This window comes from Taudactylus pleione, unplaced genomic scaffold (genome assembly GCF_031769625.1).
Source record: "Taudactylus pleione unplaced genomic scaffold, aTauple2 ptg000082l, whole genome shotgun sequence".
NCBI lineage: Eukaryota > Metazoa > Chordata > Amphibia > Anura > Myobatrachidae > Taudactylus > Taudactylus pleione.
In genome coordinates, this window is record NW_028284484.1 from 9,138,992 (window position 1) to 9,155,160 (window position 16,169).

General features: G+C 43.7%; 1 protein-coding gene across 6 annotated transcripts in view; it reads left to right on the forward strand.

The window, feature by feature from the left end:
* CFAP74 (cilia and flagella associated protein 74) overlaps window positions 1–16,169 on the forward strand; it is a 279,555-nt gene that overhangs the window by 195,889 nt on the left and 67,497 nt on the right. For all 6 annotated transcript variants that reach the window (XM_088468211.1, XM_088468207.1, XM_088468206.1 and 3 more), the window contains 5 exons: window positions 3,187–3,274; window positions 6,312–6,485; window positions 7,768–7,901; window positions 8,001–8,277; window positions 9,579–9,722. In XM_088468211.1, the coding sequence (XP_088324337.1) occupies window positions 3,187–3,274; window positions 6,312–6,485; window positions 7,768–7,901; window positions 8,001–8,277; window positions 9,579–9,722 (817 nt within the window). The remainder of the gene's footprint in view (window positions 1–3,186; window positions 3,275–6,311; window positions 6,486–7,767; window positions 7,902–8,000; window positions 8,278–9,578; window positions 9,723–16,169) is intronic.

Sequence of the window (16,169 nt, forward strand, 5' to 3'; positions counted from 1 at the left end):
TAACCCCCAAAGTGCGCTCCACAAAAAGGAAGTTGGCGAGGAGGATTCTGATGGTGATGTGGTTTGTTTAAATTAGACTTCAGGTGGGACAGTTGTTGTCTTTGGGATGAAAAAGCCCATCACGGTCATGCCTGGGCAGAAGACCAAACTTTCCACCTCTTTGGTCTGGCAATATTTCTATTCAAATCCAGACAACAACTGTCTTGCCATATGTACCATATGTAAAGGTGAAATAAGTAGGGGTAGGGACGTTAACCACCTAGGAACATCCTCCCTTATACGTCACCTGCAGCACGTTCATAAAAAGTTACTGTCAAGTTCATAAACTTTGGGTAAGACCGTAAGCCGTCCAGGGACACCTAAATCCCTTTGTCCTGTTGTATCCAAGCGCCTGCAAACCACACCGTCAACTCCCTCCTCGTCAATTTCCTCCTTAGTCAGGATCGGAAATGTTGTCCTGCAGGCCATGTCACTGGCATGACTGACTCTCCTATCCGGGATTCCTCTGGAGATCCTGCATTGCTACGTCTACTGCTGCCGCTGCTGCTGTTGCTGGGGGTCATTCATCATCCCAGAGAGGAAGTAGGAACACCACTACTTTTACTGAACAATTGACCCTCCAACAGTCCTTAGCGAGGAGGTTGAAGTACGAAAGCAGTCATCCTGAAGCAAAACAGATAACTGAGGCCTTGACTGCTATGTTGGTGTTAGACGTGCGTCTGGTATCTGCCATTAGCGCAGTGGGATTTAGACAATTGATGGAGGTAGTGTGTCCCCAGTACCAAATCCCATCTAGATTCCACTTCACTAGGCAGGCGATACTGAGACTGTACAGAAACATCAGAAAAAGTGTCCTCAGTGTCCTAAAAAATGTGGTTGTACCCAGTGTCCAGTTAACCAGGGACATGTGGACAAGTGGAACAGGGCAGACTAAGGACTATATGACTGTGACAGCCCACTAGGTAGATGTATCACCTTACACAGCAACAACAGCAGCGTCACCAGTAGCAGCATCTCAGAAATGCCAGCTCGTTCCAAGGCAGGCTACGCTGTGTATCACCGGTTTCAGTAAGAGGCACACCGCCGACAACCTCTTAGAGAAACTGAGGAAAATCATCGCCCAGTGGCTTACCCCACTTAGACTCTCCTGGGGATTTGTGATATCAATATTGTGCAGGCCTTATATCTGGGCAAATTCCAGCACGTCCCATGTTTTGCTCACACAATAAATTTGGTGGTGCAGAATTTTCTGAAAAATGACAGGGGCGTGCAGGAGACACCTTGGGTGGCCTGAAAAATGTCTGCCCACTTTTGATGTTCAGCGTCTGCGAGCCGAAGACTGGATCACCAGCAAACACTCTTGAACCTACCCCGCCATCACCTGAAGCAAGAGGTTGTGACGCGGTGGAACTCAACCCTCTATATGCTTCAGAGGATGGATGAGCAGCAAAAGGCCATTCAAGCCTATACATCCACCTGTGACATGGCAAAGAAGGGGGTATTCACCTGACTCAAGCGCAGTGGAGAATGATTTCCGTGTTGTGCAAGGTTCTCCAGCCCTTCGAACTCGCCACACGTGAAATCTGTTCAGACACTGCCAGCTTGAGTCAGGTCATTCCCCTCATCAGGCTTTTGCAGAAGCAGCTGGAGAAAGTGAAGGAGGAGATAAGGCGGAGCGATTCCACTCAGCATGTGGGACTTGTGGATGAAGCCCTTCATTCGCTTTGCCAGGATTCCAGGGTGGTCAATATGTTGAAATCAGACCACTACATTTTGGCCACCGTGCTCGATCCTAGGTTTAAAGCCTATGTGGTGTCTCTCTTTCTGGCCGACACAAGCCTGCAGAGGTGCAAAGACCTGCTGGTGAAAACACTGTCAGCTGAAGCGGAACGTGAAACGTCAACAGCTCCTTCTTCATTTTCTCCCGCAACTGTTGCTGCCAGGAAACAACTTAGGTATTCTAAGCAACCCGCTGGCGGTGATGCAGGGCAGGCAGGACCAAGGTTGGACATCTGGTCCGGACTGAAGGACCTGGCAACAATTTCTGACATGTCTACTGTCACTGCATATGATACTGTCACCATTGACAGAATGGTGGAGGATTACATCGGTGACAGCATCCAAGTAGGCATCTCAGACAGTCCGTCAGTCTGTACTGGCAGGAAAAAGAGGCAATTTGGTGGCCCCTGTACAAACTGGCTATATTTTACCTGAGTTGCCCCCCCTCCAGTGTGTACTCCGAAAGAGTGTTTAGTGCAGCCGGGAACCTTGTCAGCGAAAGGCGTAGGAGGTTGCTTCCACAAAATGTGGAGAAGATGATGTTCATAAAAATGAATTATCAACTCTTCGAGGGAGACCAGCCTCCAGAACGTACAGAGGGACCTGTGGTGGCGAATTCCAGCGGGGACGAATTAATACTCTGTGAGGATGAGGATGTACACAGCACTGAAGAGGGTGAGGAATAGGTGGATGAGGACAACATCTTGCCTCCGTAGAGCCAGTTTGTGCAGGGACAGATTAATTGCCAGCTTGTTTGGTGGGGGCCCAAACGAACCAATCATTTCAGCCACAGTCATGTGGCAGACCCTGGCGCTGAAATGATTGGTTTGTTAAAGTGTGCATTTCCTGTTTATACAACATAAGGGTGAGTGGGAGGGCCCAAGGACAATTCCATCTTGCACCTGAGTGGAAATTAATGTTATTGAGGTTAATAATAGCATAGGAGCAGAAAAACCCACAAATTCTGTGATTTTAGCTGTTTTTATGCTTTTTTAAAAAAAATACAGATACAGAACCCAAAACACGGAAGGGTGGTTTTGGCAAAACCAATCCAGATCCAAAACATGAAGAAAGATCCAGATCCAAAACCAAAACACGAAAAGTGGCCGGTGCACGCCTACCATAAATAATTTAGATTTGGTCCTGGACCACCAACATGTGGCACCACTCAAGTGCCCTGTGGCATAAAGTTTGCAAACCACTGTATTAGTCAATGACTAAACCTCTTTGCAGACTACAGTAGCTCCTCCAGGCAATAAGTTGTAAAGAAGGGAGTTCTATCAAGTGAGTAGTCATTCTATATTTTAATTCTTTAAATAAACCTGATAATCCATTTTGAGAATCCTGGTTACAAATGTTATATACAGTTCAACATTTATATAACACATTGACCATTTTGTTTTCTAGGCACTCTCTTTCCCAAGATGCCAGTTCCTATTTTGATAAGGAGACTGGAGTATTGGAGGTCCCAATGATGATATCAGTAGTTGACCAGGTCAGTTTAACTACCAAAATTAAGAAATTTTGGGTCTGATTCAGAGGTGGTTGGATTTTTTGGTGGTCGTCTATCTGTGACTTTATGCAAATGCCCGGCACTACAAAGCCCTTCTAACTAATTGGCCTAAATCAATTATTCTGATTATCAAAGTCTAACCAAATCGGATTTGATTAAGCAGAATGGAATGTCAGGTCATATGACAGGTCATCAGATGGCCTTGGTGCTTATGGCCAAATTGCTCACAGATCTGGGCGTTTAGTTATCAAGCTAAGTTGTGTGGCCAACTTTAGTCAACAACTTTAGACAGCATCTGCCCCAAGGCGACCTTCTTACATGTCGACCTTTAGTGTGTCGACCTTTTGTCACTGTCGACCTTATGTCCCAGTCAACCTATTGACTGTCTAACATCTGGTGTCTATCTATTCATTGACGACCTTTTTAGTGTTTATCTATAGTCCGGAAGCCGTCACAGATGAATAGTTCTAAAGCTTCCTCTACCAATGCTGTACAGAATAGTGAAAACCTCACCAAAATCTGTCCAGTGGTTCAAGAGATTAGCCCAAACGAACAGACAGACCCTAAACCGGGGACTTTATTTTAGATTTATATATATAGAGATGCACTGTGTTCATAACATTGTCACTACATTTGCACTGCGATTACCACACCGTCACCATACATTCATGATGTTCACAAAACTATTACAAAACAAGTACTGTGATAACAAAATCATTACCACACATGTACGGTGTTATGTGCATGGTATTACCAACACCATTACCACAGAGAATATCCAATCAGCGGCAAGGTTTTGCCCACAAAAACTTTACGCGGGCCCCGCAATCAATTTTAGATTACGGTGGATATGTGTCTCCGGTATGCAGTCGGGAAGCCGGCGTACCTAATCCCTTCCCAACTGCTTAATCCCGGGAAAGGCACTAATGACAGGCGACAAAATCCCGACGCCTGACATTAGATCTACGCCGGGAGCCCGACACCCGGCTTACCGATCGAAGGTAAGCTGGGCGCGGATAGCTGCCGGGGGTGGAGGGTTAGGTTTAGGGCTCTCGTGGGAGAATTAGGGTTAGGCACCCCCCGGGAGGTTGGGTTTAGGCTAGGGGAAGGGGGGGTTAGGGTTCGGCACCCCCCGGGGAGGTTAGGGTTAGGCACCCCCCCGGGGGACTTAGGTTTAAGCTGCGGGGAAGGGGGGGGTTAGGTTTAGGCACTTAGACGGGGGTTAGGGTTAGGTACTTGGGGGGGATGTTAGGGATAGGCACCCCTAAGGGAGGGTTAGGGTTAGGGGGTAGAATAGGGTTAGCAAATACTTACCTTAGGACGATCGGGATTTCCTCCTGTGTCGGGCAGCCGCTGTCGGGCCGGCGGTATATCATACTGATTCCGTGTCTACTGATACCCGCATTATCTAAAGCCTAGCGCCGGCGCTGCACTGAGGTCACATCATCATCAGCACACATGCACTGTGATCACAAAACTGTCACTACACTATCACCACACAAGAAATGCAATCATCACATCATCATCACATGTTCACTGCGATTGCAACATCATTAGCACATGTGCACTGTGATCACAACACCATCACCACACATGCACTGCAATCACACCACCATTACCGCACGTGTACTGTAATCACAACACCATAACCAGAAGTGCACTGTGATCACAACACCATCACCACACGTGCACTGTGATCACAACACCATCATCACACGTGCACTGCTATCACACCATCACCACACGTGCACAATAATCACAACACCATCACCGCACGTGCACTGTGATCACACCAATATCACCGCAAGGACACAGCTATCACAACACCATCACCGGAAGTACATTGTGATCACAACACCATTACCACACATGCCCTGCTATCACAACACCATCACCACACGTGCACTGCTATCACAACACCATCATCGAAAGTACACTGTGGGCCTGATTCAGAGCCGGACGCTATTTGTGGACGCTCGTTCAGAAAAAGGGGCTGGCTATTTCAATTAAGCGCTCGCTCTTTGCGGTCTGTTGACGCCTCTATGTCTGAACGAGCGAACGAAACATGCGCTCACTATTTTGGAAAAAACACCCCCTGGTCGCTCGCATCATACGTCATCTCCGCTATTTATTAGATTAATCGAGTACATCGAAAGGCGTCTGAACTGCTCACAGTGCTTGTGGTAGGTTTTACTTCCCGCAATCACTGCGAGCAGTTCAGGCTAAAAGACAACCAAGTGACGTGGTCGATCACGCTGCTTTGTTAATTATGCACACCCTTAAAACGCCTGTTTTGACCGTTTGGTACGCCTGCGCTCGGATCTCCACTCCCCGTTTTCAAGCACCTTCCCCTGTTACCACCCACAAACGCCTCATCCTGTCACTCAAATTAGCAGGCATTCGCTATTTTGCGACCACACGATTTTTGACCGCACTGACTGGTTCGCGCATGCGTACTACAACCCATACGCATGCGCAGATGTGCGAACATCGCTTGGAGCGAACGAGCGGCCGCTTACGAGCGGCTCTGAATCAGGCCCTGTGATCACAACACCATCACCACACGTGCACTGTGATCACAACACCATCACCTCACGTGCACTGCTATCATAACACCATCACCACACGTGAACTGTGATCACAACACCATCACCTCACGTGCACTGCTATCATAACACCATCACCGGAGGTACACTGTGATCACAATACCAGGAAACTACAAGGGTTTAGAAGCTGTCATGTTTTATTACTATGGGTATGTGATCTCCTTATTTAAAAACATGTTTTGCAGGTATCAAAAAAGAGAAAAACAAACAATTCTGCATGTTTGATGATTTTGTCATATGATCAGACATAAACACCATTTATTTCTCCCGCAGTTACAATGTGGAGCTTTGCTAAACAATGGAATGAGAGGAGGAATGATACGTGCAGTGTGGGTTTTAGTTGATGTTGGGAATCGGAGCAGGTATATTGTGGATGACAGTTCTCATACCTGTATATCTGTCTTTGATTTCAGGCTCGACCTGTTTCTTTCACTGTTCATGCAGTGGTGACCTCATCAGATATAGAAATCAGCCCAAATGAAGTGAATTTCGAGCACTGTACAATTTACGATGCTGTTCAGACTTCCATTCAACTAACGAACAAGTCTATTTTGCCCCAAGAATTTGGTTTTGTGGGAATCCCAGAGGTATTAATGCTAATGTTACATTTTTATTTACAGATTCAGCATGACGACTGTATTCTGAAGTATTTCTTTAAACAATTTAATTCCCATATAACCAAAATTACTAAGTGCACCAAATATTGAAGAGCAGCTTTCTATTAGGAAAACAAATAAATGTTTAAAATAGTTATTGTGTTAATAAAAATAAATAAAATGAATGAAAATTAATAAATAATAATAATGAGAAATTAATGAAAAAATAAGTGGTAATACAGTAATAAAATATACTCAATAAAATGTTACTTTATAACAGTGCTAGTAACTAAGGATAGAATAGATTACCGTGGGCATGCGCGTTTCTGATACCCGCGGTATCGAATTTGCGGGCAAAATCCTGCGGGAGGGTAAATTATTTACGTTTAACACAGCCTGCGGACGGTTGCTGATGCTTTGTGCGGGTAGCAGGGACATTTTAACCATATCAACAGCCTGAATGTCGACATTCAGGACCTGATTCAGGCCCGTTCGCTAGGATGCGTTCGCTCGTAGCTGGCCGATTTTCGCAATCTGCGTATGCATCGCAGTGAGCGAACCATTGTGAGAGATCGGAAAGCGTTCGCTTGCTGCGCATAGACTGCCCAGCAGAGTGAGTGACAGGAGAAGCCGTTTGTGGGTGGTGACAGGGGCTGGCCATCACAACGGGGGAGTGGAGGTGCGAACGCAGGCATGCCTGAGCATCTTAACGCGGTTTCAGAGGCGTGCAAACAGGCAGCGTCATAGTACACGTCACCTGGTTGTATTTCACACTGAAGTGATCGCAGTGCTTGCGGCAGGATATAGTCAACCTCAAGTGCTGCGATCGCATCCGATGGTCCTCAATGTACCTATTGTCTTATACACTTCCCGGAGATGACGTGCGCAAGTGGGTGTCTTATAACAGGCTGTTGGGCATCTGCATACTCAAAGTGATCGCACGCCAAGACATAGTGGGCGTGCTTATGCCTTGACGTGCGATCGCCTGCCTTGCTGGGTGTGTGCCGGATTTGTATACGCTGGGTGCGAGCGAACGCATCTAGTGAGCGGGTCTGAATGAGCTCCTCAGTCCATAATGACTACATACCGGGACAGACAACATAATTGTTACAACAGTTATATTGCCTGTTGTCCTGTAAAGGGGGAAAAAAAGCAGAACCGCCTATGGGAGCATACATAGGGTTGTTTTTCTAATCTACTGTACTATATAGTATCAAGATAAGAAATAGTTTGCTGCACATATTCTATTTAATATTTCTAATTAATCTCATAGTATGTAGATATTCAACCAAATGATGGCTTTGGAACTCTACTTCCATTGGAGACAATGAATCTGGATATCATATTTAGAGCCCCAAAAGCCGGTGAATACAATTTTGACATCACTTGCAAATCGGCTATTAATCGGTGAGCAGATAAATATTGAAGATGTTTTGTGTGTAACTTATATACATTAACCTATTTGAACGCATTACATTGAACCAATTTTCATAATTTTGTTCTCAGACAGTGCAGCATTTCTTGTAAAGCAATTGGTGTCCACCCACCTCTGGAGCTATCCCATTCCTTGATACAGTTCCCAGCAACGTCATTAAACGATGCTTCTACTGCAACCTTGTTTGTTGTCAATTCACACACCAGTCGAAATGAGTTCACTCACCCAGTACCAAGGATAGGAAAGGGAGAGATTGCACTAGTTGGACCTACATCATTTCAGTTCCAAGTGGCCAAGGATTCTCCTATCACCGTATCACCAACAGTTGGCACGGTTTTGCCAGGGAAGGTAAAACTCGCTATTTTAATTTTTAATATGATGTATTAAGTGTAGTGATGTTTATGTAAAGATAAAGAGGTATATTTATTAAATGTCGCTTTACTGTCTATTTTGCAAATTGGAGATTTTGTAAAGTTAAAATCAACGTCAAATTAACCAAAAATTAGACTTTAGAACATAGGACCAACCATCGATACATAGACAACAATAGATACCGGAAATTTACTAACGGTCGGTTTAGACATCAGCTGAAAACCGACTAGACAATAGACCTACCTGAGGCAGGGGCGTTTAGGAGAAGCACTGCACAGATCACTATGATCTGTGCAAGCTTGTTTGATTTAAATGCAATTAAATAGTGAACCAGAGGTGCAGGGAATAGCGCTGGACTTTCAGCCCATGCCTAGTTGATCCTCGTAGGGGGGACCCCATCTTATTTTTCCAGCCCTGGGTTGACCAGTTTGGAGTTGCTTTACTATATTGGCAGGGGAACCCCGAGCTGTGTCTCACTGCTATAGTGTAAGCCCCCTAGCTGGTTCATTTTTACATTTTAACTATTTAATTGCTTTTAAGGCTAAGAAGTCTGCACAGATCATAGTGATCTGTGCATTGCTTCTTTTTTAGACGGGTTTGCCACCATGTTAAACATCTATTTGCCGTTGATTTTGAACCGAAAGTCCGAAGTGCTCTCAATGTCAGTCAGTTTTAAGTTGATTTAAAATTGATCTAAAACCAGACTTTAGTAAATTTACCCCAATATCTTTATGCATTAATAAGGGATGACTAGTTGCTGTGGATCTATATTAAAGAGATTGTGCTGTGGATCTATATTAAAGAGATTGTACCAATGTGTTAACACCAAGTGCACTTTGTGTCAACCGAAAATATATCTACTGTAGGTTTATTAATTTATCATTTATAATTTATGTGAAATTTGGGTCAGTCTCAGGACATATTTAGCACAAATAGAATATTTTGTTATTACTTGTTACTATGGGGGATAACTGTGCACTTATCTAATAATAATAGCATACACAGAAATGCAGGAACAGTACATGTAGAGAAGACACAGCCCAGGTACAGCTGTTGTATATATAGTAGACAAAGCAGATGATAGGTATATGATGATGTTGGAGACACTTGCCAGAAATGTACCCCGTAACAGGTGCATGTGATACCAGCTAAACTATTCCTTAAAAAAACTGATTTGCTTTTCTTCCTGACAGGATAGACCTGTGATTTAATTGCATAGATACAGGTATAAGGGAATGTATTAGCAGTAAGTTATGTGCTTACCAATTGTCTTCCAGCGATGCATGATCCAGGTTTCCTTTAAACCAACTCTTACGGATCAGGAGATCAGGGAGGAGACCATGCGAATGTTGCACCGAGCCATTGAAACAAGAGCACTTCTTGAGAAATCAGCCACGCAGGTGGTGGAAAGCGAGGAGCTGGTAATGTAAACATTATCTATTCACTGAGTAGCGTAACGACTACAATATCTCTGTGCTTACAGCATCTGGCCTAGGGTCCTATTTTCCATATGACCACAGGCAATCAATATACAGACACTTACAATATACAAACATACAGTAAATGAAATGTTCAGAGCTAAAGTGCCTGTTTCGTGCTAACGCTGTCATGGTACAGTGAAAACATCATATTCGTCTGTGAAATAGTGAACCAAGGGCCTGATTCATAGTTGAACACTATTGCATTCGGGTTCCACACAAAAGTTTGACAATGATTTGGTTGATACCAGAAGGTCGACATGGAAGAAGGTCAACAGTCACAAAAGGTCGACATGGAAATGGTTGACACAATTAGTCAATACATCTTTGTTATTGTCAGGGTTAGGTTAAGGGTTAGGCACTTACCGGAGGGTTAGGGACTAGGAGGGACGGTTAGGGTTAGACACTTACAGATGTGCCCAGCTATAACATGGCATCACAGCGTTATCTCTCAAACCACCACACACCACGCCAAGAGTCGATCCACAAAGAAAGTTTAGCAATGAAAAAAGTCATTACTTGTAATACAACTTTTTGCCCACCAGATGTCACTTTTCCTAAACTACATAGCGCATGCGTCTGATTTCATTATGTGTAATACAACATTTTGCCCACCAGATGTCACTTTTCCTAAACTACATAGCGCATGCGTCTGATTTCATTACGTGTAATACAACATTTTGCCCACCAGGTGTCACTTTTCCTAAACTACATAGCGCATGCGTGTGATTTCCAATGTACCGTACGGTATGTTTTGTATCCCCGCCCGATGATTGTTTGACAGAAGTGGTGATTCGGTACACTATACAGTATTACAGCGTTTTCCACATGGAATCAGGAATGTACGGTATAATAAAGCGGTAGAAGAATGTCTAATACAGTTTGAAATCATTAAGCACTGTATTACCCACTATGCGGTTGAAATCATACTGTGTTTGCGCAAATGTAAATACTGTTGTCACTGTCCCAGACTTAGACATTGTAGAGGTTTCATTACTTTACAAACTACAGAACTCTAGTAATGGGTGAAGCGTGTGGCCTAGCGGTCTAATGCCTAATCTCACTGCTTCTCCCCTCTTCTTGTTCCGTGGGTTCGAGACCTTGAAAATATGTTTTTTTTAATTATTTTTAAAATCTTCACTTAAAATATTCAGTATTCAATACAGTACATGTGGAGCGCATGCCCAGTGCTTCGGGAGTCAAACAGCGAAAATAGGATTTTTATTATTGTACATACAGTACTGTACCTTAGAACGCAAACTTGCGTCAATGCCGGCGCTGACCCAGACGTGGACATTATAGTGATTTTTTATGACCATCAAGTGGTAATGGGCTTTGTTAAAGAGAGTGGTCTCTGTATAACAAACTGATTGCGTTTAAACCGCAAAATTGCGTTAATGTCAGCGCATGCCCAGTGGACGGGTTGCAATGACAATGGAATGTGTGCCGAATGTCCAGTGGAGCCAAGCCATAAACCAAGTATCGCTATGCCATGGCGCATGCCCAGTTGTCTGTATTGCTACAGTACTGTTGAATTTTCACACTTGTGCCATTCTGCACTGTCCGAGACTTACAGTATACACAATAGTAAATTCATGACTTCAGAAAGTGCTACAGTAGTGGACTTTGTTTGGAGGGAAGTCTCTGTATTACAAACTGACTGTGCTCTAGAGCGCAAACTTGTGTCAATGGCAGTGCTGTCCCAGACTTGTAAACTTTAGTGATTTAAAGTGTTCAGTAACTGATAGTTGACTCTGTTTGAGAGAGAGGTCCCTGCACTACAAACTGACTCTGCTTTTAAACCGCAAAATTGCATCAATGTCAGCACAGTTGGCGCTGTGGTGACTTATAGCCAGTTCTGAGGGGTTACGGTACAAATAGGATCTCTGGCGCGTGACCAGTGGCGGGGTTGCAATGCATTGCCAGTGGTGCTGCGCCATAGCCATACCCTTGTAGCGCTATTTCATGGTGTACAGTATGGAAGATCATACAGTAGCGGGTCATGATTCACACACAGTGAAAGTGGGATCTCTGTATTACACACTGACTGTGTAATAATAATATTAAAAATAAAAAGTGTAAACTTGACTGTCTAATAATAATAATAATAATAAAAAAAAAAAAAAAAAGTTTAACCTTCCAGGTTTCGAACCCGGGTTGTACAGACGTCTGCAATGTAGAAGTTCGATTTCTTCCCCCTACGCTACAGACGCCTGAGTACTTCATCGTATGGTACTGTAGATGTCACATAAAGTACTGTAGAGGACAGATGCAATTCTTACTAGGAGAGACTTGTGAGCAAGGGGTTAGGTGATCCGTCTTGCTTACACTTCTCTCCTTATGTTCGAGACCTTGATAATTTATTTATTTTTTTAATGTTCACTATAGTACTGTAGTTGAGTATTGTTATCCAACCCTTACAAAACTCAATATATTATACTGTATGTACTGTAGATGTGCCCAGCTACAGTACTGTAGTTTGTTGCTCCATACGGTACGCCTTATACCGCATTGCTCGTTGCGCGCTACACTGTGACGTATTGAGTCTCATAGCACTGCGCATGCCCAGTTGTCTGTATTATAGTAAGTACAATACTGTCGACCCTGTCCCGGACTTACGGTAGACATTGTAGTGATTCCATGACTCTAGGAACTACAGTACAGTAGATGCAGTAGTCTAGGGAGCTAATGCCTAGCCCTACGGCATCTACCATTTTCTTGTGCCGCTGGTTCGAGACCTTTAAAATATATACTGTATACGTTAATTTTATTTTGTTTTAAATCTTCACTAATACATTATCCAGAAATTCTGGTATTTCTATGCCACAGTACTTTATGACAAAAAAGTGTAACCTTGACTGTGTAATAATAATAAAAATTAAAAAGTGTAACCTTTCAAGTTTCGAACCCGCAAAAGGGTTTGTACCGGCAGCGTAATGTATTGGTTTGATTATTTACCATTACACTACAGCCGCCTGCAATACCAAGGTTGCACCTGGCTTGAGTGTGTCCTACAATACTGTACGTCATCGTACAGTATCTCAGGCGCATGCCCAGATCTACGGTATACCCATGTAGCGCTTTTTTTTTTAAGTCTTCGCTACTTTTGTTCAGTATTGTTATCCAACCCTTACTAAACTCAGTACATTTTATATATTAGGGGGTAAATTTACTAAGATTGGAGTTCTATTAAGAAGTGATGTTGCCCATAGCAACCAATCAGATTCCAGGTATTATCTTCTAGAAGGTGCTACTGTAGATAAATGAGAAGTAGAATCTGATTGGTTGCTATGGGCAACATACAGTACAGTAACTTCTTAAATAGAACCCCCATCTTAGTAAATTTACCCCTACATGTTTAACTTTTTCCCCCCAATTTTTTTTCTTCCGCCCCCAAAATGAAAGTGAATGTTTGGTGTGTTCTGACTTTTTTTTTTTTTTTTTAAAGTTTCGCAGTTTACAGTACCTTTAGGGGACTGTCTTAAGGCTGCACGTTGAAGGCTTCCCGCAACGTTGCATTCCAATTCACCAATTTTTTCCGCCTGCTATTCATACAGTAGGCGAAACTTTTTCATATACTGTCTTACTATACATTGCATTGACTTCCCGCCTACGGTAGGCGGAAAAGCTTTCAAATTGAATACAGCGATAATTTTACGCCTGGCGAAATGACGTAATCGGCTAAACTTTTTTTAGCCGACCGGCTAAAAAAAGTAAATAGACCCCTAAATTGAAAACGGCCCTCAGTGTGTACAGTACTGTATGTCTACTGTACTGTATACTACTGTAAGTGCCGGGCAGCTGTGAAATCACTGGGATGGGCAACAGGGATAGTATATGACTGTGGGCGGCAACCCCCATCGGCCGGCGCGCCCCTGGTGAGTGAAATCCTGGCCAATATGACAATACACCCCTGCATCTGTGTGTTATTGACTTTTTGTACCTTTTTAATGACAGATGCACGTGTTGGGTCTCAGGCGCATTTAAAGACTGAATTACATACAGTACAAACACCAATTTTATAAATTAATGACAATTTTTATTTAACCTACAGTAACATGCTTTACAGGGGGGGGGGAACTTCTTTAGCTTTCCACCCCCGTAGTCCTCTACTGTCCCCCGCTTCTTTCTTCTGCCGCTGGCATGTCCTGGAATTCCGAGGACTACACAAAAAGATTAGGCTTTTAAGTTAAAATCATCACTGGCACTTTTGGCCTCAGATCCAGAGTTTCACCTATACCAGGTGCAGACTCTACCTTGCATCGGAGTGCAAGGTCCACTGTACGCCCTGAAGAAAGGAGGATAGGCAGAGACAAACAGACAGTAAAAGACAGACACACAGGTTCTCACCAGAGATGCTCTTGTTCTTCATCCTGCTCGATCCCACACACCCTGTACTGTAGGAGAGAGAATCCGCTGTGCAGGGCCCTTTCCTGCTCTAACAGTGTCACACTAATCCACTTCTCCACATTAATATACTGTATGCCCTAACTAACCAGCCTAACAAATTTATTAATAACAAATTTGTATTATAATTAAGCCTGGTGGTGAAATACTGTAAGCAGTGCCCCTAGGCCCACAGCCCATATAACGATAAAAAAAAAAAATACATGAAACAAGACAGTATTTGGGTGCCCCAGATGGAGGTGAACACCAGCTGGCATTTTGGGGTCAAAAGTGAAAATAACTCCAACCCCCCAACCCCCTACTGTAGCAGCAGGTGGCACTGGGTTTCCCAAAGAACAAACTGGCAGGGAGCTAGAAGTATCAGAAGATTCGTCTGAATGCGATAACAGAGCACTAACATTAGCAAAAATGCTTTTCTCACCTGATCCTGATGTCAAAGGGACCGCCGCTCCAACCATACAGTAGATGTACAGTAGAAGCCTGTCTCTCAATGCACGGTGCACCCACTACTGTACAGTACTGTATGTCTGCAACTATGGATGTGGATGTTGAAGCAGCCAGTACTACTGTACTGTATATGAACCAAAGGAACCTGAAAACTTGAAACATCTGCATTACAAACAGCAACATCAAGCGCAGTAGCAGAAACTGGCAGCTGCAGCACAATCTGTGACGATGCCAATGTGTGCCTTGGAACAGGGGGCAATATACAGTAAAAGTAGGCAGAGGCGTCACTAGGGTTGGTGTCACCCGGTGTGGTAGCTCATGGTGTCACCCCCCCCCCTCTCACTTTCCATAGATGTTAGATTACTGTGATCGTGGTATCCAGGGGTGACACAGATGGGCTGGATACAAAGGTCACAGTAATCTAACATCTATGGAAGGTGAGATATAGAGTGGTTTCCAGAATCTAAAACTTGAGGACTCTTTTGGTTGTTCATGCTGATATATAAGTGGTGTATTTCACACAGAGGGTAACCACATCTGGTGAAGGTTACCGATATGTAATAATATTGCACTAGGAGGCGCTCTTTATCCACCTTTTGTTTTGTAATGTATATATTATATATATATATATAATCCTGTACCACACACAATAAAGGGTGGAATAAGGGCACTCACCACATTTAGAACAGTCAAATTATTTAATATGGCCAATAGCTCAATATTCAGGGTTGCTTCATAGAAAAAGGTTACCGACGTTTCGGTCTACATAGAGACCATTATCAAGGTACAGTAATCCAAGACAAAACTTCAGCATAAGTCCAAATGGGTCACCACAGATAGAGACAACGTGAGCACATCATGGAGATACATCCTGCAGTCTCACAGGCCCCGATTATATATCTATCCCAAGTATCAATAATGATCAATCAAGCCACATAATTAACAAGCCACCTACCTAGAGGGGAGGGTCGGCGGTAACATTGAACATCCGGTGTGAGCGCCATGGTGGGCGTGATGAACCAACAAGGTGCCATCCGCCCAGACCGCATGGCGCTCATCAATCTGCGCACCACGCTGACAGCGCATCGCTGGGTCGCGCAGCGTGACGCACGCGCTGCATCACTAGGCAGCACGCCCACCGCCGCGTGGGTCACACGTGGCTGGGCGCGCACGCCACGGATGCGTCACCATGACAACGTAGCCTATCACCTCAATCCACAATGGGCTAGCAGCAACGAATGATCAATGTGAATGACGGGAAAAACGTGTATATATAAGGGACCCTGTGATTCACCCAAGGAAACAAAGTAAACACAGGCTTAGCATGCAATACTATTAGAGTTAGTGTCACCAAGGCACCGCAAATATTATAAACAATGCCCTTCAGAATTTACTGGCAACATTGTGAAACACATACTAAATACATGTGTGCAATTGAGGAAGACAAAACAAACATAAGAGACATACACAATATCTCATCTATATATATATATATATATATATATATATATATACATATACACATACAGCTACAAA